Genomic DNA, 21,467 nt, shown 5'->3' with positions numbered 1-21,467 from the left:
AATTTGCCATGTGCCTAAAATTCCACCATTAGTCACTCATTTGCCTTAGGGTGCTGAGGATCCCAATTAAAATGTAAATGTGTGACCTAGCGGTGTCTCTTTTGGGCCACCAGCACTCTGACGCGGCATCAAACCGTCATCACTGGCAATTTGTCCACCAGATTAATCTAATCCAGATGAAACAACTCAAAAGTGGGAAGGTCCTATGTGGAAGAAGGGGGAATATGGGACATAAAATGATGTTGCTGGGGGGCTCTGAGGGGCTTGGGAAGCAGGGGTGGGGCTATACACTAAGCTTGATGGCTGTCCCAAAGCCACCCTCTACCACTGCTCCCATCCAGACAGGGCTGGACCATGTTCCTTCCTCCCAGGACATCCGGGTCAGGCGGTTTAGAGGGGGACGGGCCAGGGCTGGGAGAAAGCCTGGCCCATTTTGCCCAGCGCTGCCGATCTGCCCCTGGGGGTGTCTGAGCCGTGTCTGCAGGAAGCCCACGTGACGCAGCCCTCCTGGTTCTCCTCCTGGCCGCTGGGGTCAGGCCAGCTGTGGGCTCGGGACCAGACACTCCCGGGACCGGGTGCAGGAAAACAGGAAAGGACGTAACTGCTGGTCATGGTCAGGATTAGGGCCTTCCTCCTTTCCCCCTTTCTACCCCTTACTCCCCGGACCCCCACCCTCAGCACCCACCCGGTGGCAGCCCCTGCTGGCTGGCAGCTCCTCCTTTCTGGGCCAGAGGAGCCTGTCTTAGTGATCTTATGCAAGGGGGGTTTGGAAGAAGTATTGTCTCTTGGCCAGAACTGCTTCATTCTTGCCTTAAGCAGCCCAGGCAGCCCCAGCGAGGCAGCGGATGGCGAAACTGAGGCTCCTCCTCCATCGGGTCTCCACTCAAATGTTGCTTCCCCGGCCACGCGGCTCTGCCACAGCATTCCCATTATTTCCTCCAGGGCATTTCTCAACCTGCTGATAGCAGCCAGCGTGTGGATGTGTTTATCCTCTCTTATCCCACCTTGAAATGAAGTTGCATGAGAGCAGGAACTTGTATCCAGCAGCTTCTAGCACACAGTAGGTGTTTAATAAATGCCTGTTGAACAAATGAAGGAATTAAGAACTGGGCCCGGAGAAGAAGACCAGTCTTTGCCAAGGTCACCTGGAAGTCAGTGAGGGGCCAGGCCTAGAGCCCAGGCTCCCTGGATCCCCAGGCCCGGGGCTCTTTCTATTTGCTTCCAGGCTGCATCCCCAGGGCGACAGTGCCCACTTTCTTCTGCAAATATCTCCTCTATCCACCCCAAGAAAGGAGTATTTTACTCTGTGGGCTCCAGCCACACACCCCACCACCCTACAGCAATCATGTCCTGACAGAAACCAGAGCTCAGCCAACTTTTTTTTGTAAAAGGTCTGATATGACTTTAGGCTTTGCACGTCATAAGGTCTCTTGCAGATGCTCAACAATACTGTAGTATGAAAAGCAGCCAGAGACGATATGTAAATGAATGAGTGTGACTGTGCTTCAAGAAAGCTTTATTTATAAAAGCAGGCAGTGGGCCAGACTTACCAGACCCAAATATAAGACATTAAGTTAAATTTGAATTTCAGCATCCTGCATTTTTTTTCTACAACCCTAAGCTCGTGGGCCAGTGTGCTGCCCGGGTGGAGATTCTGAATTGGCGTGAACCTTGGAAGTGACAGAGAAGAGAATCATCATGAAATGTTTATCATGCTGGTGGCATTGAGCTGGGAGCCTTCCTTTCATCTTCCCAGCAGCCCTGCAAGGGTGGGATGTGGGACCCCCCCACCACTGACACCGTACAAGAAAATGGGTACTTATGGAAACTGAGAAGCTCAGTTTTTCATAGCTAGTCAGGGACAGAGCCAGGATCCAAACCCAGGGCAATCTGGCCCCAAAGCCTGTGCTCTCTTAAGCCTATCTCATTATATTTTGTGGAAACCAATGTTCAGAGAGGTGAAGTGACATGTCCAGAGCACACAGCAATGGGGAGTCCTGCCTGGACTAGGATGAAGTCTTCCTGGCCTCTCATTCTCTGAGCTTCCAGGGACCACCCAACAATTCTGTGAATGAACTTGTGAGGTGTCCACCTTTTGGATTACTTCTGTGTGTGTGTGTGTGTGTGTGTGTGTGTGTGTGTATACGTGTGTGTACACATGCACGCATGCATGAATGCATGTAACCAAGAGCAGAAGCCATGGGTCCAGTCAGTTTCTGGGGGGCTTGATCTTGTCTGGCTGTAGATTAGATGGTGCAAAATGATGTATTGATTGATGGATTCGTTTAACCAGGGCTTCTCAACCTTGGCACAGTCGGGCCGATGATTCCTCATGCAGGGGGCTGTCCTGTGCACTGTGGCACAATTAGCAGCACCCCTGGCCTCCACCCACTTAGTAGATGCCAGTAAGTAGCACACCCATCAGTTGTGTGTGACACCAAAAATGTCTCCAGACAATGCCACACATCTCAGTGTCAGGGGAGGGGACGGGAGCATTGGGAAGAAATAGTCCCAGGCTGAGAACTACTAATTTTGCCTGATTCAGAGATCTGAATCTCCACGAGGGTATCCTGCAGAAGCCTGTATTCACCCACCCTCCAGAAGCCCACACATCTCCCTAGACCTTTGGCGGAAACATTCTGAGCATCGAGAACAGTACCACTGGGAAACCCTGAAAAAGCAGAAGAAAGGGTTTATGGTAGCCAAGCCGCGATAAAAGTCGCTGTGAACACAGAATAAACCCCAGTCCCTGTACCTGTGCTCTGCAGGCAGCAGGTGATGCCTGAAGCCAGAGGTTCCAGAAACTGTCTCTGCACCAGAGCACCCCGGAGCTTGTTCAAAGACCCACTCAGAGCCTGTCCTCAGGGACCCACATGGACTCTGGAGGATAGTCTAGGAAGCTGTCTGTCCTGTATTTCCTCTTGGACCAGCGAGCTCTGTTCCAATAGGTGTTTGAGGCTGACTCCTGAAGGCCCCTCAGAGGGAATGAAATGGAGGAAACTGGGGGCCCAGGGTTGCTCTCAGGAAGACTCTTTGGACAGGAGACTTGGGGGTGCAAGACTCCTGCCACGTGGGTGGCTGACTTCTTTCCATCAGGCTGGTCTGGTGGAGAAAATGACCTCACCTGCTTGGAAGAACCCTTGGCGGTTACTGGGATCTGGGGTCGGGGAGGGGTCCCCAGGGCCAGACAGAGAGGAGCTTGGGGGCTGAGAACACCTCCCCCCAGCCTGGCTGCAGCCCAGCCTGGCTGCCTGTGGTCTGGCCCGGGAGCAGGGGACAGACCTCCCCCGTGGCTGGCACCCACTCAGCGGCCTCTTCCCAGCCACGGCGGGGAAAGTGAGAGGGGCTGACGTGGGGCTGACCTCACGATCGGCTCCTCATCCTCTAGCACCTCCCTCGGGGGTTCACTGCTGCTGGGAAGCAGGACCTCCCTGGGGTCACTGGGCGGGGGGGGGGGGAAGAAATTAGAGGATGCCCCAGGTTGAAGTGGGGGAGGAGGTGTTGGGTCTGGGTCCCTAGCAAGGGCCAGGGGTTGGGGGGGGAGACAAAAGGTCCCCTTGCATCCCAATACCTCTTCTGTTGCCTACAGGAGATCTGAGGTTTCCCTTAGGAGATTCACCATGGTAGAGGGGCTTTCAAATTTCTAGAAAAAGAGGCTCCTGGGTGGCTCATTCCTTTAAGCCACGGACTCTGACTCTTGGTTTTGGCTCAGGTCATGATCTCACAGTTCATGGGATGGAACCCCAAGTGGGGCTTGGTGCTGACAGCATGGAGCCTGCTTGAGATTCAATCTCTCTCTCTCTCTCCCCCTCCCCCACTCATGTTCTCTCTCTTTCTCTCAAAATAAATAAATGAGCATTTTTAAAAAAGTTCTAGAAATGGATCAAAAATGGACAGCTCTTGGGGACACCTGGGTGGCTCAGTTGGTTAAGCATCCAACTCTTGATTTCAGCTCAGGGCTTGAACTCATGTTTGTGAGTTCAAGCCCTGAGTCAGGCTCTGCACTTACAAAGTGCAATGGGATTATCTCTCCCTCTCCCTCTCTCTCTGTCTCTCTCTCTCTCTCGAAATAAATAAGCACACAAAAAATGGACAGCCCTCGCGGACACCATAGGAAGAGGCAGAGGGGACGTGAATATTCATATGATACCTGGTCACTTAGCCTACATGCCAGATGTTATGGCATCTACTCCTCTCAATGGCTGTAGAAGGGCCATGTGACAGACAAGGAAACCGAGGTGCAGAGAATTTAACAAGCTTGGCTGAGCTCCCACAGCTGGAAAGATGAGAGACCCAGCCCCCTGCTGGGTGCTTACTGTAGGTCAGCAAATGAACAGAATCCCCTGGGAACCACCCTGAAATGCAGATTTCAGTTTGACCTGTCTCAGGTAGGGCTGAGATTTTAAATTTCTCAGCTCCCGGGGATGTGGAAGAAGCTGATCTGTGCTCTGCTCATTTTACATAAGCTAACACTGTTAAGTGCCTGGCACGGGCTTTCAATAAACGGAAGCTAATATTTCTATTACCTGTGTAAAGTACCTACAACATGCATAGTAGGTGCTCCATAAACAGCAGGTGTCATTGTCCTTGTGAAACAGGATCACATAAAGAAGAGCTAGGTGAATTCTAGAGCCCCATGCAAACATATAATTGGAGCTAAAATGGACTTAAGACAGTCAAACTGAAGGAGTCAAGGAAGACTTCATGGAAGAGGTCCATTTGAGCAGGCCCTTGAAGGACCAGAAAGAATTTTCTACTCAGAGAAGGAGGAGGGGCAAGGGTGTGTAGAAGTAAAAGGGTATGGAAATTTACCAGATCACCTCATGGCCAGAGGGAGGGTGGGAGGGAGTGAGGTGAGCCCAGAAGGTTAAGTTGGGCAGGATGAGCCATGTGATTCCCAAAATGAAAATGCAGGGTCCCTTGAAGGAGGTTGGATGGGTATATTCGTGTCCTCCAGCTGCTGTAACACGTCACCACAAACTGGGCGGCTTAAAACAGCCATCTATTCTCTCACAGCTCTGGAGGCCAGAAATCTGAAATCCAGGGATTGGCAAAACTAATCTCCTTCCCAAGGCTCTAGGGAAGGAAACTTCCTTGCCTCTTCCGGAGTCTGGTGGCCCCAGGCATTCTTTGGTTCCTGGCTGCATCCCTCCAGTCTCTGCCTCCGCCTTCACATGGCTTCCTCCTCTTCTTTCCTCTGTGTGTCTCTTATAAGGACACTTGTCCTTGGATTTAAGGTTCACTTGGATAATTTGGGATGATCTCACCTGGAGGTCCTCAACTTAATTACATCTCAAAGATTCTTTTTCCAAATAAGGACACATTCACAGGTTCCAGGGACTAGGACTTGGATGTAGTTTTTCAGGGGCCACCGTTCAACCCACTGGAGTGGGCTATGTCCCTCTCCAAGATGGGACCAGAAAAGCAGGCAGAGGAAGAAGCTAAGAATTCTCCCCGTAGGCTGCCCGCGTCTGGCCTTTGCCTGTGACACGCTCTTCTTCCAAGAGCCAACCGTCCTTCTGGGGAACTGGGAGGGTTCCAGCTGGCCTGCCAGGGTGGAGGGGTGGTGCCTTGGTGAACAGAGCCAGGAGAAAGCCTGCTGACAGGTAGAGCCATTCCTGGCTTTGATTCATTGACCGTCGGGGCAAAAGCTGGACTGAGCTTCTTGGAATTACAAAAATGCCTCACACATATTTTCCTCCCAGCCGGTGGTTTTGTTCTCAGCCAGTGGAGAAGGCCTGTCTGCTCCGTTAACCCCCGCTCAGCCTCCCATTCCCTCGCCCGTCTGAGTCTGCGGCTCCCTCATTCCCGCCCCGCACCTCTCCCCCTAGAGACACCCTCTCTTCACCACCAGTCATTGAGGCTGGAGTGGGCAGGGCTTGACCACGTCCTCATAATTGAAATATTTGGCTCTTCTAGTGAGGCCAAAGCAGGGCGGTGCTTCCCCCAAGTCAAAGGGACAGATTCAAGCTGGGCTCTGCTTCAGGCAGGAGGGGGCGTGGGAAGTGTACTGGACACTGTAGCCAGTGGCCAGCAAAAGACTTTCTTCTCAGCCCCAGAGGATCCAAGTGGCCTTGGAGCAAGGCAGGGGCAGAGACTCAAGGTCCAAATCCCTGCCTTTGTCATGGTACCATCCTCCTCACCCCTCCCCTCATGGACCACCTGGCATAACTCCAGGCTCACAGAATCCTCCAGGAGGGAGGAAGTCATCTGAAGTCCATTTTGTAGGAATATTGTACATCAGTAAAAAACGTTCTTCAAAATCCTAGGGACAGAGGAATCTTCTGAGGCACAGTCAGCCCCTGCTGCACCCTCAGGACTCAGAAGCCCACTCTTGGGTTGGGCCAAAGCCCCAGTTTGCACCTGTGTCATCCTAGGCTCTTGTAGAATTCTCTTCTTTGGGCTGCATTGGATGCCGGGCATCAGGTTTTGCCAAGACCACTACAGAAACAACCCCTGGGAATCCACTCACTGCAAGACCCATCATACGACTATTACCACCCCCCATGGGTCTCAAGGGAGAAATCACCTTTAGAACCAGTCCCAGGATAGGCTCTGTTTTCCCTGAGCCTCAAGAAAGCCTCCTCCTTTCTGACTTAGAGAATTGCACAACAGACTACATTTCCCTTTTTCCTTTAGCTGCCAGGAATCTCAGAGCCAACTTTGAAGCTCAATCAGGGTAATTATGTGGCCCCTTGTGATCTGAAACACTTATTTTTCTTTCTGTGATCTTAGTTTTCTCACTCTGCTTTTATATTCTCTGATGCTGATTCTCTTGATCCATTTTATCAATGTTTTCATTAGGTGCCTTATGTTGTAAGCTGCTTTGCATGCTGTTTAGGACAAAGAGGACTATAAATAAATAAATACATCGTGGTTCCATTTCAACATTAATTGTATTGCTAAAAATATGGTAGTTTAGCACGATAAGTGAATTCTCCTACTGCATTGTCTAAATTTAGGGCAGAGGTGACCCAGAAATTATTTTTCTTCTATCACTAATTCTTGAGGTCCTTGGGTGTGAAGCCTGGCACATAAAGGCCCTTACTGGTCTTGACCAGGTGAGTGTACAGATGATGAAAATAAAGATGAGCAAACTCGTGGGGCGCCTGAGCGGCTCAGTAGGTTGAGCGTTCGACTTGCTCTGGTCATGATCTCGCGGTTCAGGAGTTGGAGCCCTGCGTCAGGCTCTCTGCTGTCAGCGTGGAGCCTGCTCTGGATCTTCTATCTACCTCTCTCTGCCCCTTCTCCACCTCACACATGCTCTTTCTCTCTCAAAAATAAATAAATGTTTAAAAAATGTTAAAAAAAAAAAAGATGAGCAAACACGAAGAGCATCTCTCATAAGCTGAGTGATGTCAGGGTAGTCCTTTAGTGTTCTGGGGCTTCTGTTTCCTTATCTAGAAAACGGAAACAGTAATGTAGTCCCACCTTCAAAATGGTTGGGAAGATGTAGTGACGAGTAAGAAAACACTTTGTAAACTGTAAACTGTAGGACCATCATGGAGCCTGTGAGCTGGTGTGTCCAGGGGGATAGCTGTTGGTGATCGTCCTGTTGGGATGGGAGTTCCCCTGTTCTGTTGACCCCCTGAAAGCCAGGATGGAAGAAGGCTCAGCTGGGTATCTGGGCTGCCCCTGGCTCCAGTGCATCCCTGGGGTCAGAGGCCCCTGTGTGCCGGTCTCCTCCAAGCCTGGGGCTTAGGCCACCGTCAGAGGACCCATCAGCTGGAAGGTTGTCCACTTGGCTTGCCTCCTTTCCCATCAGCCCGGCCTCTGGCCGCCTGGCCTCCGAGCTGTCAGATTCTGCCTTCTGCATTCATGGGGGAAAGGACCCCTTCCCCTTCAGAGAGAGCGCCTGTGCCTAATTCATTCTGCTTCCTCCAACTCCACCTAGCCGGTCCTGATTCCCACAGTGTTTCCATCTCCCTGCTCATGGGATCCCTTTGGCAGCCCTTCGAAGCAGACAGAACAGCATTCATCACCGATTCCTCTTGCAGTTTCACTGACTGATAAGAGAGCTGAGCTCACCCGGGAGGGTCACAGGACTGCACGTGGCAGAGCCGCTGAGGACCCAGGCCTCAAGGGCAGGGCTTTCCAGGCCGAACAAAGGCCTCCCTTCCTCCCACCAACTGATTGTTTTCACCTCTTATTGGGACAGTAATCCAATAACCAATCAACAGTCCTTTGTTCTGTCTGGTCAGGGCAGGGCAAAGCACAGAACACCTGTCCTCTCCTCAGGGACCCAGAGTTCCGAACTCCCCTGCCTCAGAGGTGAGGGAAATACCTAGGGGCCCAGGCACCTGGCTGGCCCCACAGCACAGCAGACAGGATGTGACATCCCTGTACTTCCCTCATTTCTGTGCCTTGGTGCTTGTTTTGTTTTCCTCTTGTTTCCTAGTAAAGATTTCTTTTGAAAAGCTACAACCTTGTCTCCCAGGAGAGAAGGGGAAGGAGGGCAGTGCTGGTGGGGAGTAGCCTGACCATGGGATCCAGCCTGCTGGGAGGGGCCATCACCGGCTGGACTTGGGGAGGAAGAGACCCAAATAGCTGCGGGTCAGGCCCCAGGGACCAGGCAGACTCCCCCTCCCGAGCCACTGCCTGTGCCGCCCTTGACGATTTACACTTGGCATCTTCATAGACTCAGGAGGAGTGAGAAAAGGAAGGACTGCAAGGTGGCCTTTCTCAGACTTGGATAGCCACACAAATCCCCTGGGATCTTGTTAAAAGGCAGATTCCTATTCAGCAGGTCTGGGGTGGGGGTGGAAGCAAGATTCTGCGTTCCTGATCAGCTCTCAGGTGAGGCCAACGTAGCCCAGTGTCGTGGGTCAAGGCCCTTCATTGCACAGACAGCAGGGAGGACCACCGACTGAGCCCCCTGCTGACACCCAGTGCAGTGAGTGCTCTCTCCACCTTGGCCTCTGGCACCTTCTATGTGCCTCTTTCATCACTCACATCCTCCCGGATGTGCTCAGTCATTGTCCCCACTGGCCCTTGAGCTTCAAGAAGGCCTGGACTGTATCCTATTCACCTTTGGAACCCAACACAGGACCTGACGCTTATAAACGCTCATGAAAGAGCAAGCAGGTGACTCTCAGAAAAACTGCCCGGATCCTCAAATGAATCTCAGCTGGGGGAGCCCCAAGACCCAAACCCCAGAGCCTCTATGTCTATGGCTATCTGGTCCCAACCTCCCTTATTCCCCAAGGAAGGAGTTCCAGGAGGCTAGGAAGAAGGTTGCAGTGGAAGGAGGTCCCCACATGTGAAACAGACAGAGGGACAGGACAGCAGCGTTCATTATGGGAGGGCTGCTTAGGCCTAGAAGAGCCGGACAGAAAACCCCCGTCCCGGCCCCAGCATCCTGCACAATTCTGGACAGGACCCTTTCTTAGATTTCCTGCTCCAAAGTCATTCATGCCTACGCCCTTTAGCTCCCCTTGGACGGTCACTGGGCCATTCCTTGAGGACAGCAGCTGGAATTTTCTAGATCCCTGAAGTTCCATGTAGCAGAAAGAGCATGAGATTTGGAGCTCAGGGGTGGTGCTAAACACTCTGCCAATAGGACCCCTGGCAAGTGGCTTTATCTGTCTGAGCCTCAGTTTCTCCCTCTGTTAAATGGCTCTTAGAGACTCATGGGGCTACAGTGAGAGGGCTGGGGCCTTTCTGGGCAACACTTCAGGGTCTGGAACCCACCCACCTTGTTCCACCTGTGCCTGTTCTGCCCACCACCCCCATGCACCCATGCCAGCACCCTTGCCCGGTGGAAGTGCCCCCCTCTTCCCAACCGCCTGCCCTTTGTCGAGCAGAACTCCACTCAGTTGGGTGGAGAGACAGTCTCGGCCCCTCCAGCCCCATCTTCCCACATCAATACAGTCTGGAGAGCTTGCCAAGAGCAGATTCTTTATTAATTTCTCTTTTTTCTTAAAAAAAAAAAAGTATTCCTTCAGTATAAAAAATAAATATTTTAAATATGACATTGAATAAATAAAAATAATCTGTCAGTATGAAACATTCCCACAGGGTACATTCATCAAAGAGGAATTTGTCCCGCAAGGCCAAGTCCTGTCCAGTAGAAAGGAAGGAGGGAAACACGGAGGGACAAACGGAGCCAGCAGTGCGAATGGGAGAGATGTCCAGGTACTGGAATGGAGGTGGGGGGGTGGGGGTGATCTAAAAGGACCTCTGTACCATCTGAAGGGAAATTCTCACTTGATTCCAGCCTCCAACCCCACATGCTGTGTCTATTCTGGAAAGTCAGCAAGGTGGGGTGGGATTGCTTCAGGAGGAAGGAGTTGGGGGAGTCCCCAAAGAGGGGCAAGGAGAGGAAGAGGAGAGACAAATAAACCAGCGGTGCTCTTTTTGTTTAAAATGTTTTTAAATAAATAAAGTCCCCAATATTCCTTTGTCCATAAATTACAAAATGACTGTCCTACCCCCTCCTCTGCTGACAGCCTCTCCCTTCTCCTCTTGACCCAGGATGCAGGTGTGGGTCCACACCAGCAGATGAAAAACGAGGAAAAGGGCAGCTTCCTGCCCTGCAAAGCTTTTTCCACACAGAAGCTCCATAATTCCAGGATGCTGTGCAAAGTGGTCTTCTGGATTGGTTCTAGAAAGAGAGCTGAGGATGGGGGCTGAGGGGCAGGGCAGGAAATAGGGGCAGGAAGGGCAGAGGCAGGAAGAGGGAGGCAGAGGGTCCGTGTTGGGCTCAGGGAAGGAGGTCCCCTTGGTCCCTGGGCCTCAGAGGCTGCCCAGGTGGGCTCAGCACTGGGAGTCGGTGTACTCAAGGTGATGGGATGATTAAGGACTCAGCTGGCCCCAAGCCTTCTGAGCCGTGTTCACCAAAGAGCAGGGAGGGCAGCAGGCTCAGACACTGGATGAGGGTGAGTGTGACCCAGATGAAGACAGCCTCAGAAAGAGGTTCGTGGTCTCCTCTGCCACCCGCCACAAAATAGCCTTGCCAATGGGACGGACAACTCCCAACTCTGCACCCCTGCCTTGCCCCCTGCCCCAGGAGTCAGGACCCGCCTGCTGCCTCACCACCTGCCACCTGGTGTGCATGGGTAAAGTGCTCAGAGAAGACAGAGAGGTGCAAAGTGAGTGCAAAGTACCATAATCACATTGGCTGAACCACTAGGACCGCCACCAGCTTAGGGTTTGAGAAGAAGCCAGAATGCTGCTTTTAGCAGCTGCCCCAGCTCTGCACCCCCTCCCTTGCTCCCAGACTGGAGGGCGTTTCTCCACTAGCCTGGCCCCAGCACAAAGGAAAGGATCGGATTCCCTGCCTGGGAGCCCAGACATGGGTGGGGGCGTGGGGGGAGGTGGGGCAGCAGGGACCACAGCTTCCTGGTCCTCGGCCCAGGGCCTCCCTGTTCTCCTCTCTGGAGCAGGGAGCTCCTCCCTGCACCACCCCAGCTTCCCAAGGTCCAGCCAGGCCCTCTCGTCCTTTGTGGATGTTTGGGCCACCCGAGAAGGAGCTTCCCCACTGTGTGCAAGCATGCTGGGCACTGCATGTGGATGTTCCAGAGCCCCTCAACTGCTGGCTTAGAGGCAGCTTGGAGACAAGGAAAGAGCAGCAGAGCAGGCCACCAGGAATGCCTTACCCAGTGCTCTAGGAGCACCATTTCAACGACGAATGTTGCCCCCGATCACAATTCCAGGAGGTGCCAGAAAACACAGTGTTGAATGAGCCCCCTGGAGCCAACCAACATGGCAGCCCTGTGGAAGGCCCCTGGCCACTCCACAAACTGGCCCGGCCTGCCTTGCAGCCAGGACCCTGATACCCCCAGAGCAAGTCACATTTGGGATGGGGTATGGAGCTGGGTGCCCTGCTCCCCTCCCCCACCAAGGCTGACCAGTTTTCTCAGATCCTGACCCTCCTCTGAGCTTCACCCGTAAGGCTCATTCCACTTGTAACATCCTTGACTTCTGGACCAGTCCCTGCTAAGGCCTGGCCCTGGCTCCTATAGGAGCCATCATATTATTTCTGTTGGGTAGGAAGCAGGGAAAGGGGAATTAACTTTGCCATTTAAAGCACCAATAAGTTAATATAAATAGGACATCATAATAAATAGACAATCATGCTGGGTCAGACACACAGCACTCTTGGCTCTCAGGCTTCTCTGAGACCCTGACCTCAGGTTTTGCTGTTCCCTTGCCCTAGGAACCAGAGATGACCTCTGGGCCCCCTCAAGTACCTTTGTGTGACCTCACAGGGCCTCCCTGGGTCCCAGATGTGAGCTGCCACTCTTAACTACCTAGTCCTTCCCATCCCTTATAGACCATTGCCCAGAAGGAAGAATCTGGGTCCCCTCAGAACCTCCTCAGCTGACTTTGCCACCTGCCCACCTCCACAAACCCTACCTCCAGGTCCAGCCACCAGACCCTGGCCATCCCAGGCTTCAGGAAAGCCTGCGGGCAAGAGGGAGAGCTTGTCAAAGCTTTCCGGACCTCTCTTCCTTCCCAGGCCCGAAGGTGGCCTCTCTGCCTCCCTAGGAGCCTGAATGCCAGCGAGCTCATTCTGGAACTTTCTGCCTCATAGTCCAGTCCCTAGGCCTGAGCTCTCCAATCATGCTCAAGAGAAGGAGCATCTCAAACCAGAAATCCCTTCTCTAACTTCCTCTCGCTATACTTGTAGGGGCCAAGGAGTCCTCAGGACCCCAGTTCCTCTGGCCTGCCCAAGCCCAGTCAAACCTTCCAAAACCTACATTAAGGGGCAGCAAAGGCACCAATGGCGGTCATTCTGCGGGGCTGGGAGAGTCCCCTGACCCCTGCTGTCTTGCCCCATGGTCAGGGTCACCATGGACAACTTGTACAGTTTTCTCACAAAGTCCCTGGCCAAGGGGACAAGTGGGGACAGAGGTCCAGCCCATAATCCCCTGACCAGCCCGACACCCTAGTGCCTGGCTGCAGTCTCCCAGAGGAAGGGGTGCCTTCTTCTAATTGGCGCTGTAGATAGGCCCTGCCTTTGGGTGTTTTGATTCTGCTCGGCTTCATCACAGCCCACCTAGAGGGGAATGGACTGGCCAGAAACCCCTCGGGGTCTGCCAGCAGTCCCCACTTGGGTCTGGTGATGCTCTGGGCCCTGGGCACAGTTTGAGAGCTGCCTGAGCCTAAGATCTCAGGTCACTCACTGCATGCTTCAAGACCTCCTGTCTAGAAGGCCTGGGCCACCACAGCAATGACCTGTTTATACTTCCCCAGGAGCTGACAGCCCAGCTTCTTCTTCTGAAAGACGTCCTTGCCTGAGGTGTCAGGGCCATAGGCCACGTCCACGTGGGCCACATGATACTTGTTACACAGGCGGCAGAGCACGTTGCTGAGGAGGCCCCGCATGATGTCTGCAGTGGCGTTCAGCTTGCTGTGGAGGCTGAGGGCATTGGGATTGAGGACCTTCTGGTCCCGGGTGATGTTGCCCAGGGAGGCACCAAGGTAAGCGATGATGCGGTACAGCTCCACTAACCGGGTCTTCTCTGTGCCGTTGGCATGGAATGGCGGGAAGTCCGTCACGTTGGGGCCGCACAGTTTGTCCAGGTTGTTGGGGAACGGCTCCCCCTGGGCCGTGTACTGAGGAGCAGAGAGGGAGAGGGGAGGTGATGTGGGGGTCAGGGACGCGTATTTCAGCCTGGCCACCAAGCCTCTGGGTGAGCTCTTGGGTCTCAGTTTCCCACCTCTGGCACAGAGAGCTGACTACTTGCCCCGTAGGCATCTTGGGATTGTTATGAGAGCCCAGAATAATCGTGGTGTGAACACACTTGGTAAAGAATCAAGGGCCACACCAACAGCAAGAGCATCAGGGGACTGAAGGGAAACACCACGTCCCACTTCTTGTGGGCACACCACGCACACTTGCTCTTTCAACCCACCGTCCTCCTCTTCTTCCTCGGCGGCTTTGCGCCTCCAGACACCCGCAGCCCACTTTCCCAAAAGCATCTCTCTGGCCCCCCTACTTCCTCTCTGTCTCTCATCGGCCTTCTGCTCCATGTGGGGGAGGAGTCCCTAGACCATCAGTGCCCGACCTTTCCCTTCTCCCCCGGCTCTGCCCAGGATGAACTGGGCACCTTGGGAAAGTGGCTTCCAGTCTCAGAGCCTGGGTTGAGGGAGGGGTGGGGGGCTCAGAAGCTGTGGGAGTCCATATGTGGTTGAACCAAGCCCTTTCCCCATTCTCTCCTTCCAGCTCCAAAAGCTCTCTTCCCTGACCAGCCCCGACAGCCCAGGTCAGTGCAGCGGCCCTCCCCCCTCCCTCCCTCCTCTCTCAGGACCTGGAAGGGGGACTTACATAGAGAATAAAGAGGGCATTGGCACTGCCATTGAGCTGCGCCAGTTGGTTCCTGATCTGGTTCATGAGGTTGCTGTGACATGGGTGGCGTGTGGCACAGGTGGCGTTGACAGGGGTGATAGGAAGGGGGCTCCCCGCCCCATGTTTCCAGTGCAGAACCAGCAGCAGGGGCACGACTCCTGGGAATAGGCAGGAAGGAGCCATGAGCAGGGGGTAGGGGGCGGGCAAGGGGGCTCATGGCAGAAGATGCGCCTCATCTCCCCAGGGACACCAGTGCCCTGGCTCCCCCTCCGGCTCTATCTGCCCCTGGTTGCTTCTGGTTTTCATGAGGTCACTGCATCTGTTTCTATGTCTCTCTCTCTCTAGCTCTGCTTCCCTCCACTTTCCCAGTTTTCCCTTCTCTTGCCTGAGAGGACACGAGCTGTTCCCACCAGCGGGGAGCTGGGTTCAGGGTGACACCAACCACCCAGCCCTTTCCCCTGAGGCCTCCTGCCCCTCTGGGTGGAAGGGACCATGCCCCAGGCCCAGCGAGTCTCAAGAAAAAGAGAGGCCCCTATCTTCCCACCTCGAAGGATGGTCCAGATTCCTGCACATTGTTTCATGCTCACTGACCCACTGCGGGCCACGTCTCCCAGATGGGGACCCCTTGGGACCCTGGTGGGGGAGGGGGTGGATTTTCTGTTGACACTCTTCTATCCTTTAAACCTGTCATTTGATTCTGACTTCCAGGGTCATTTGTCCCCTAATTTTGCCTGCCACCCTCCCCCATCTCTTCTATAGCTTTCCTTCTCCAAATGTGGCCACTCGCCTATCTAGGACCTTCAACCCCACCCCAATTCTGCAATTCTGCCCCCTCTCCAACCCCGAATCATCATTCAGAATTTCTTGTCCCCCCCCCCCCCCCCCCCCACACACAACCCCGGCACCTGCTCTGCACAGCTCCTGCCTCCATGCCATCCCCTCTTGTCCCAGGCCCTGGGTTAGGACAAGGAAAATCCTGGGGTCCCACAGGCCCTCAGAGCCTTAGGGAGGCAAAGGAAATGGTGCAACCAGAAAAGAGAAAAGGGAAAAGGTCACAGGCAGCCAGGTTGGCGGGGGAGGAAGGAAAGTGAAAGGTGACAGGAGAGCTGGGAGCTGTCCGGGCCTGTCCTGGGTCGCCCCTCCCTCCCAAGGCGCCTGCTTCCCCTATTTACTCTCAGGTCCCTTCCGAGGGGCTTCTCCTGGTGGCCCACCAGCAGGAGCTGGGGGTCTGCAGACCAGTGAGGCTGGAGAACCGGTGAGGCTGGGGTGAAGGGGGGTGCTGGAGCGCCTCAGGGATCTCCCCTGCTGGGACAGTGGCAGCCTCAAGTTCACTTCTCCTGGGTCCCCTGTTCCTCCCAACATCCCCAGGCAGCTCTGAGGCCCCCGGGATGGTCGGGGGCCCCCCACACCCCCGGCTCACCTAGCAAAGACCACAGCTTTCCAGGCACTAGCAGATGGAGGCGGCACCTGCTTCCGTCCCCGCCGGAGTTTGCAAGCTGCTCGGCGGCCGGTGCCCCTCCCTGGGAGCAGCCCGGGACGCGGTTGGAAAAGAGAAAGCGGAAAGACAGAAAGAAAGAAAGAGGGAGGGTGAATCGGGAGAAAGCGGAGCGGGAAGAGCAGCAAGGGAGAGTGGCAGGAACAAGGAGGAGGAGGAGGAGGAGGAGGAGGAGGAGGAGGAAGCGGAGGAGGTGGAGGAGGAGCAGGAGGAAGGCTTCGGCAGCCCCCTCCGTTGCCCGCCAACCTGCTGGCCCCCGGGCAGGCTGGGCGCGCGGTGCCGGGACCATGTGTCTGCGCTCGCTCCCGGCCGCCACCCAGCGCCTCCGGCAGCCCAGGCCGGTTGCACGGGTGCCCCGAGCCCGTGTGTCTGAGGCGGGTGGGTGTCCCGTTCGCGATCGCCAAGTGCCCCAAGCTGCCGCAGCACCGGCAGTGGGGCGCGGAAGCCGGTGCGGGGCGGGTGGATTTACCTGCCGCCAAGACCTTCATTATGGGCTGGACTCCAGAGGGCCTTGGAGGAGACCTTAGATGCCGGCAGTTTTCAGAGATTCATGCTCAACGGGGAATTTGCCTGATTTATATACTGGAGCCTGTGTTGTAAGACAGAGAGAGAAACAGCTATATTTAGCAGGGATCCCCGTCCAGGAAGTTGTTTGAGGTGCATCATAGGAAATTATGAATGGAAGAAAGTGAGAGTTGAGGGGGGGGGAGTGAAGGGGGAGGGTGGAGAGAGCAGACTTTTTCCCTCTTCTAAGAATTTGATTGATAAAATTATAATGATAATGAACTCTTCTACAAAACAGCCTGTGGTTTTCCTGAATGGCTCGCCCTAGGAGTTGTTTGAAGTTGGAGAGGGCAAGGAGGGTTCCCAGGCCGAGTCATCGGGGTCCCCGTGGCTGTAGGTGCTCCAGACAGCCCTGACTCACCTGGGTTTGGGGAGGTGGCTTGACCATAGGCAAGCAGATGGAGGCTGGCACCTGTGGCCCCCTGATCAAGGGATTTTGGGGGCAGTGGGGAGGAGGCAGGCTGGGGCTTGGCTGAGAAGGAGGCTCCAGGAAGAGGGGCTGGGGCCCTGCTTGGACTTTAGACAGTAATAAAGCAGAACTGAACGTGGGCACCTCAGAGGTAGCCTCCTCCAACCTGCCCATTGCCACTGGGCAAAATGGGGCTCCAAAGGCAACAGGTTGCCCAGAGTTCCACAGGGTAGGACCTCCTGACCACCATCAGCAAGCCTGCATTGCTGACCGCAGGTGCCTGTGAGGCTGGGCAGGGGCTGGGAAGATGGGGAGGGGAGAGGTTGCTGTGACTTAGTAGTTCCTTGGGGACAGCCTGAGAAACTTCTGGGAAGGTGTTGTGTGTCCGGGGTTTACCTAAACTCTGCAACCCCAGCTTGCCCTTCAGGGGAAGGTGGTCCAGTGTTTCCATTCTGGAGGGACACCTGAAGCAGAGACCCAGGTTTCTTCCTCAGGATGCTGAGGGCTGGCCGGGGACGAGAGAAATAGCTTGCCCCTCAAAACCTGCCTTGGAAGCCCCTTGGGGCTCAGCCTCAGAGAATAATGGTGGCCCTCAAAAGGTGCCTCTAAGGTGTCTGTAAGGCAGGGTCACAAATTCTGGTGTCTATCATGGCCAGTTAGATTTGTAAATGAGTGAGGAGAGGCAGGAAGGAATGGTGGGGACCAGGGTAAAATGAGCACATGGACAGCTCCCCGCAAAAAGCATTTCCAAAAAATGATATGAGTGAATGCTGGCCAGAGAACACATATCTGGCACCACACTGTCCCCCCAAGTTGTCAGGGGCACCCTTTGTCCCAGGAGATGTCTCATTCCCCTAGGGCCGGCCTGACCCCAACCAGAAAACAACGTGGGAGAGTTGGTTTTCCAAGACCAGGGAGACGCACAGCTTTTCCCTGACCCCCAACACCCTGTACTCACCCCCTCACCCATCCCCCATGCATGCCCCCAGCTCCTGCCTCTTGCCACATCCCGGACCTGCCCAGCCACGCGTTCCTCCCTCATCAAGCCAGGACGAGCCCTCGTGCCTGCTGCGGTCGGTCCCCCTGCCCCCACACACACCCTGCCCTCTCCAGGCTCACTTCCCTCATGCTCTCCCAGCAGGACCTGGGATGTGGGGTGATAAAACTGCCCATCCCAGCTGGCACTTCCCAGCAGGAAGGAGGCTGGTAGAGTCCAGACTGGCTCTCCTTCCTCTTCCCTACCTTCCCCCTGGTCTCTTCCTTGGAGGGCCATAGAAGACCCCACCTGGCACTTGCTCCTCCCATGCACCTACTGTGGGGTGGGCATAGGCCCCCAGGAGGCCCACCTACCCCAGCCTAGCTCGGACGACCCCAACGGCACTCCTCTACTCTCCCGCATGAGGGCCTGACATGAACACAGAGCACATCAACATGAACGCTGCATCAGCCTCCAGTCCTAAAGCCACATCTCCTGGACCCCTGTCACCTGACTCAGCCTGGTGCTTCTGATGTGGACCCCAAATCCATTTGACCAAGGCCCCACCGTGGCCCCATCTATGGATCCCCTTGTTCCCCTACCTGAGACTCTCACTAGGTGCCCTGATTTTCCTAGAGGCTGCGACCCTGTGCTGCCACTCTCCTGCCCCTGTCTCTTCCCTGCATCCTTCTGAGTGTCCGGGTCCTCGTACTGTCTTCTGGCTCCCCAGGTCCCGCGCCAGCCCGACAATCCACCCCCAGTCACCATGTAATCTCAGCCCCACCCCACAGGAAACAGGAAGTGGGGGCAGAGTCTAGAAGATATTTAACTCCCTCCCCAACCGGCTCCCTTCCCATGCCTCAGTTTCCCCTCTCACGGTACCTGACTTGGTCCATGCTCCCCAAGAGCTGTGGGCCCCTTGGCACCCCAGGCCCAGCCTCCCTTTCCTGTCCATGTCCAGGCACCACCTGCACCGGCCTCTGGGGGGAAGCTTGGGCAGGGTCTTGGAGACGCCAGGCTGTGAGCTGCCTGCAACGTGGCCTCGGTCCCCAGGAATCGGCCGCCCAGACCGCGCTCCAGGCCAGCTTTGGTCTCCTGGAGTTTGTTTTCTTCCCTCCCTCTCTACACTGTGTGTGTGTGTGTGTGTGTGTGTGTGTGTGTTTTCCCCTCGGCTTCCTCACGGAAGGCATCCTCCCTTCTTGGCTGCATGCTCCCAGGGTCGTGACCCCAGGCCCCACCCTGGAGTGGCAGCCCCAGCTCAGCCCCTTCCAGCTGTGACTTCATCCCCAGCCTGTCCTGCTCCTGCACCCTGGCCTGCTGGGGATTTGACCTGCCTCAGAGTGAGGGGGACAGGAAGGGTCCACATGGGACCCCTTCTCCGCCTGGGCAGGGCACTGCCAGGTCAAGGCCCCAGGGTGCTGTCTCCAGGTGGCTGTGCCAGCCACTTGCTCATCTCCTCTCCAGGAAGTAAGCCCATGTGTCTACCTTCCCTGGGCCCCTCAGGTCTCTTTCTGTCCAACACAGTCTGCTGCATGTGGCCATCCAGGCCTCCTTTTCTGCTGATTCTTACCCTCCATCCATAAGCCTCTCCTAGAAAGTCACAAGTGTTTTATTTTTCAGATGGGGAAACTGAGGCTTGGAGAAGTCAAGGCACTTGCCCAGGGCCATGCAGAGACAATACAGCAGGGTCTGGAACCCAGGTCTCTGGCTTGCAGGCCACGGTGATGCCAGAAGCACCTCCCACTCTGAGGAAAGCAAAGGTTGATGAGGAACACATAGGCCACTTCTTCCAGGATGTCTCCCCTGCACACGGCCCAGACCGGCTCGAGTCTGCCTCATCCTGCCTGCTCTCCTTTCAAGTGGAGACAAGTCTTATTCCTTGCTCTTCGAGGGCTTGGATGGGGTCTGGTACTCATTTGTACTCTTGACAGCATCTGGCTTAGGGTTACACCAGAATAGATGCTAAGTAGCTTTTAAATGCATTTCACAATTTCCAAAAGCTCTCTGTGCCAAATGTCTCGTGGAGAGACGTTGTGGAGCTTCGTGGTTTGAAGCATGGACTTTGGCCTCAGTCAGAGCCAGGTTGGAGGTTTGGCTTTGCCAGTTATGAGCTGGGTGACTTTGGAGAAGTGAGCACCCTGGGGCCTCAGTTTCTCCATCAATAAAATGGGAATAATGGTACCTATGCTGTGGGTTCGCCGTGAGGTGTCAGGGCTCAGCACAGTTCTGGGCACCCAGCAAGCCCTCTATACGTCAGCATTGATTCCTACCAGGTGAGGATCCTTACCTCACCCATGAGGTAGGGGGTTTTGTCCCCATTTTACAAATGAGGAAAATGGGCACACTCCAGGGCTGAGGGAGAAAAGCTGAGAGGATAATGGAGGCAGGACACCCTTACAGACCCTTGAGGGACACCCCGGGGAGATCAGACAGCTTACATGGGGGGGGATGGCATGGCAGTCCGCTCACTCCCCCCTTGTCCCCTCCTGGCCCCTGACCACCCCCACCCCAGGCCTGAGCTGAGGACAGCAGCTGACCCCGGGCTCACCGCCCCCAGGAACTGATTCACCCCCAGGCCCCATCTGAGAAGGAAGGAGACATAGCTCAGCTCAGAGGGGCTTGAATCACCAGCCGCCCCCTGCGGAGCCCCAGGGGGGGATGCGGGGGCGGGGGCCAGCCCCCTGCCTGTCTGTCTGTCTCTTTCCTGGGCCTCGGGGCACTCAGGGGAGAGGGCAGTGTGGCAGTGGCCATCGGCAGGGGGGTGGCTGGGAGGTACCCTCACAGTCAGGCATCCTGTGTGGGCAGCCAGTAGCGGTTACTCACCAGGTAAGCAGCTCTCTGGGCATCGGGGAATTCCCCAAGACCAGTGACCCAGAAACAGTGCTCCGGGCAACCCCCACTGCCCAGGCCAGCCCCCTCCTTCCTTCACCATCCCCTCCCCTGTGCCCAGCTAAGATCTCAGTTCTCTGAAAAACCAACCAGCAGCTGCTCTTAGCCACCAGCTTTGCCCAGCCCCGTGCCTTGATGTTCCCATTTGGGAAATGAGCTCAGGGGAGTCAGATGGGCCCCGGGGAGGAAGGTGGGGGTCAGAGGCTGTGGTCCAGGACTAGGGCAAGTGAGGGGCAGCCAGAGTAGACAGGAGCAGCTCAGGAATTCCTGGCACAGCGCTGGAAGTTGGGTGTCCTGTCCAAAAAGGGAAAAGCACCTCATTATTCAACACTTGAGAAGTGAAAGTGTAGCTACACCTGTGGCCCCAGCCGGCAGCCCGCAGTACCACGAAACCATCCACATGCCCTTGTGGACTTTCCTGTGGCCCAGGGCTCCGTCTTGCAAGTCAAGCTCGGGACAGCCAGGACTACGCTGGTGGTGGTGCCCATGGGTAAAGGTGTGGCTTAGAGCCAGGCGAACCTGGGTTCAAATCCTACCCACACCACCTACCAGCTGTGTGACCTGGGGCAACCGGCTTCCTTTCTCTGAGCCGTGATTTTCCCTCTGGAAGTAGGGAATCCTATAATGCTGTCATGAGGATGTTAAGTGGGAAACACAGATAAAGTGCCTAACACGTGACGGTCATTCTAACCAGAGATCTGAGTGGTCACAGGAGGGGCTCAAACCCCAGCTTGAGTCAGGGGTTTGGGTCAGAGAGTTAGGCCAGAGAAGGCCCCTGGGTCAGTACACAGAGCATGGCATGGGTCCTGGGGGGACAGGCAGCTTTCCAGAACCTCAGCAG

At 55.2% G+C, this 21,467-nt stretch overlaps 1 protein-coding gene across 1 annotated transcript; it reads right to left on the bottom strand.

Annotated features, from left to right (window-relative positions):
• Positions 1-9,962: 9,962 nt before the first annotated feature.
• Positions 9,963-16,368, bottom strand: LIF (LIF interleukin 6 family cytokine). The gene is made up of 3 exons (XM_042911187.1): positions 16,258-16,368; positions 14,273-14,451; positions 9,963-13,560 (listed from the first exon to the last, which is right to left on the bottom strand). Exons 1-3 carry the CDS (start codon positions 16,274-16,276, stop codon positions 13,150-13,152), a joined length of 609 nt encoding a protein of 202 aa, XP_042767121.1. The 5' UTR covers positions 16,277-16,368; the 3' UTR covers positions 9,963-13,149.
• Between the last annotated feature and the right edge of the window lie 5,099 nt (positions 16,369-21,467).

Source organism: Panthera leo, chromosome D3 (assembly GCF_018350215.1).
Source record: "Panthera leo isolate Ple1 chromosome D3, P.leo_Ple1_pat1.1, whole genome shotgun sequence".
NCBI lineage: Eukaryota > Metazoa > Chordata > Mammalia > Carnivora > Felidae > Panthera > Panthera leo.
The sequence above is the reverse complement of the archived record's forward strand: the minus strand, read 5'-3'. Positions and strand labels throughout refer to the sequence as shown.

What these genes read in the sequence shown, in the direction of transcription:
- LIF (XM_042911187.1), bottom strand. An exon ending in ATGCCCTCTTTATTCTCTAT is followed by an intron (nt 13,561 to 14,272) that starts GTAAGTCCCCCT and finishes TCTGCTCCTCAG; the next exon opens with TACACGGCCCAGGGGGAGCC.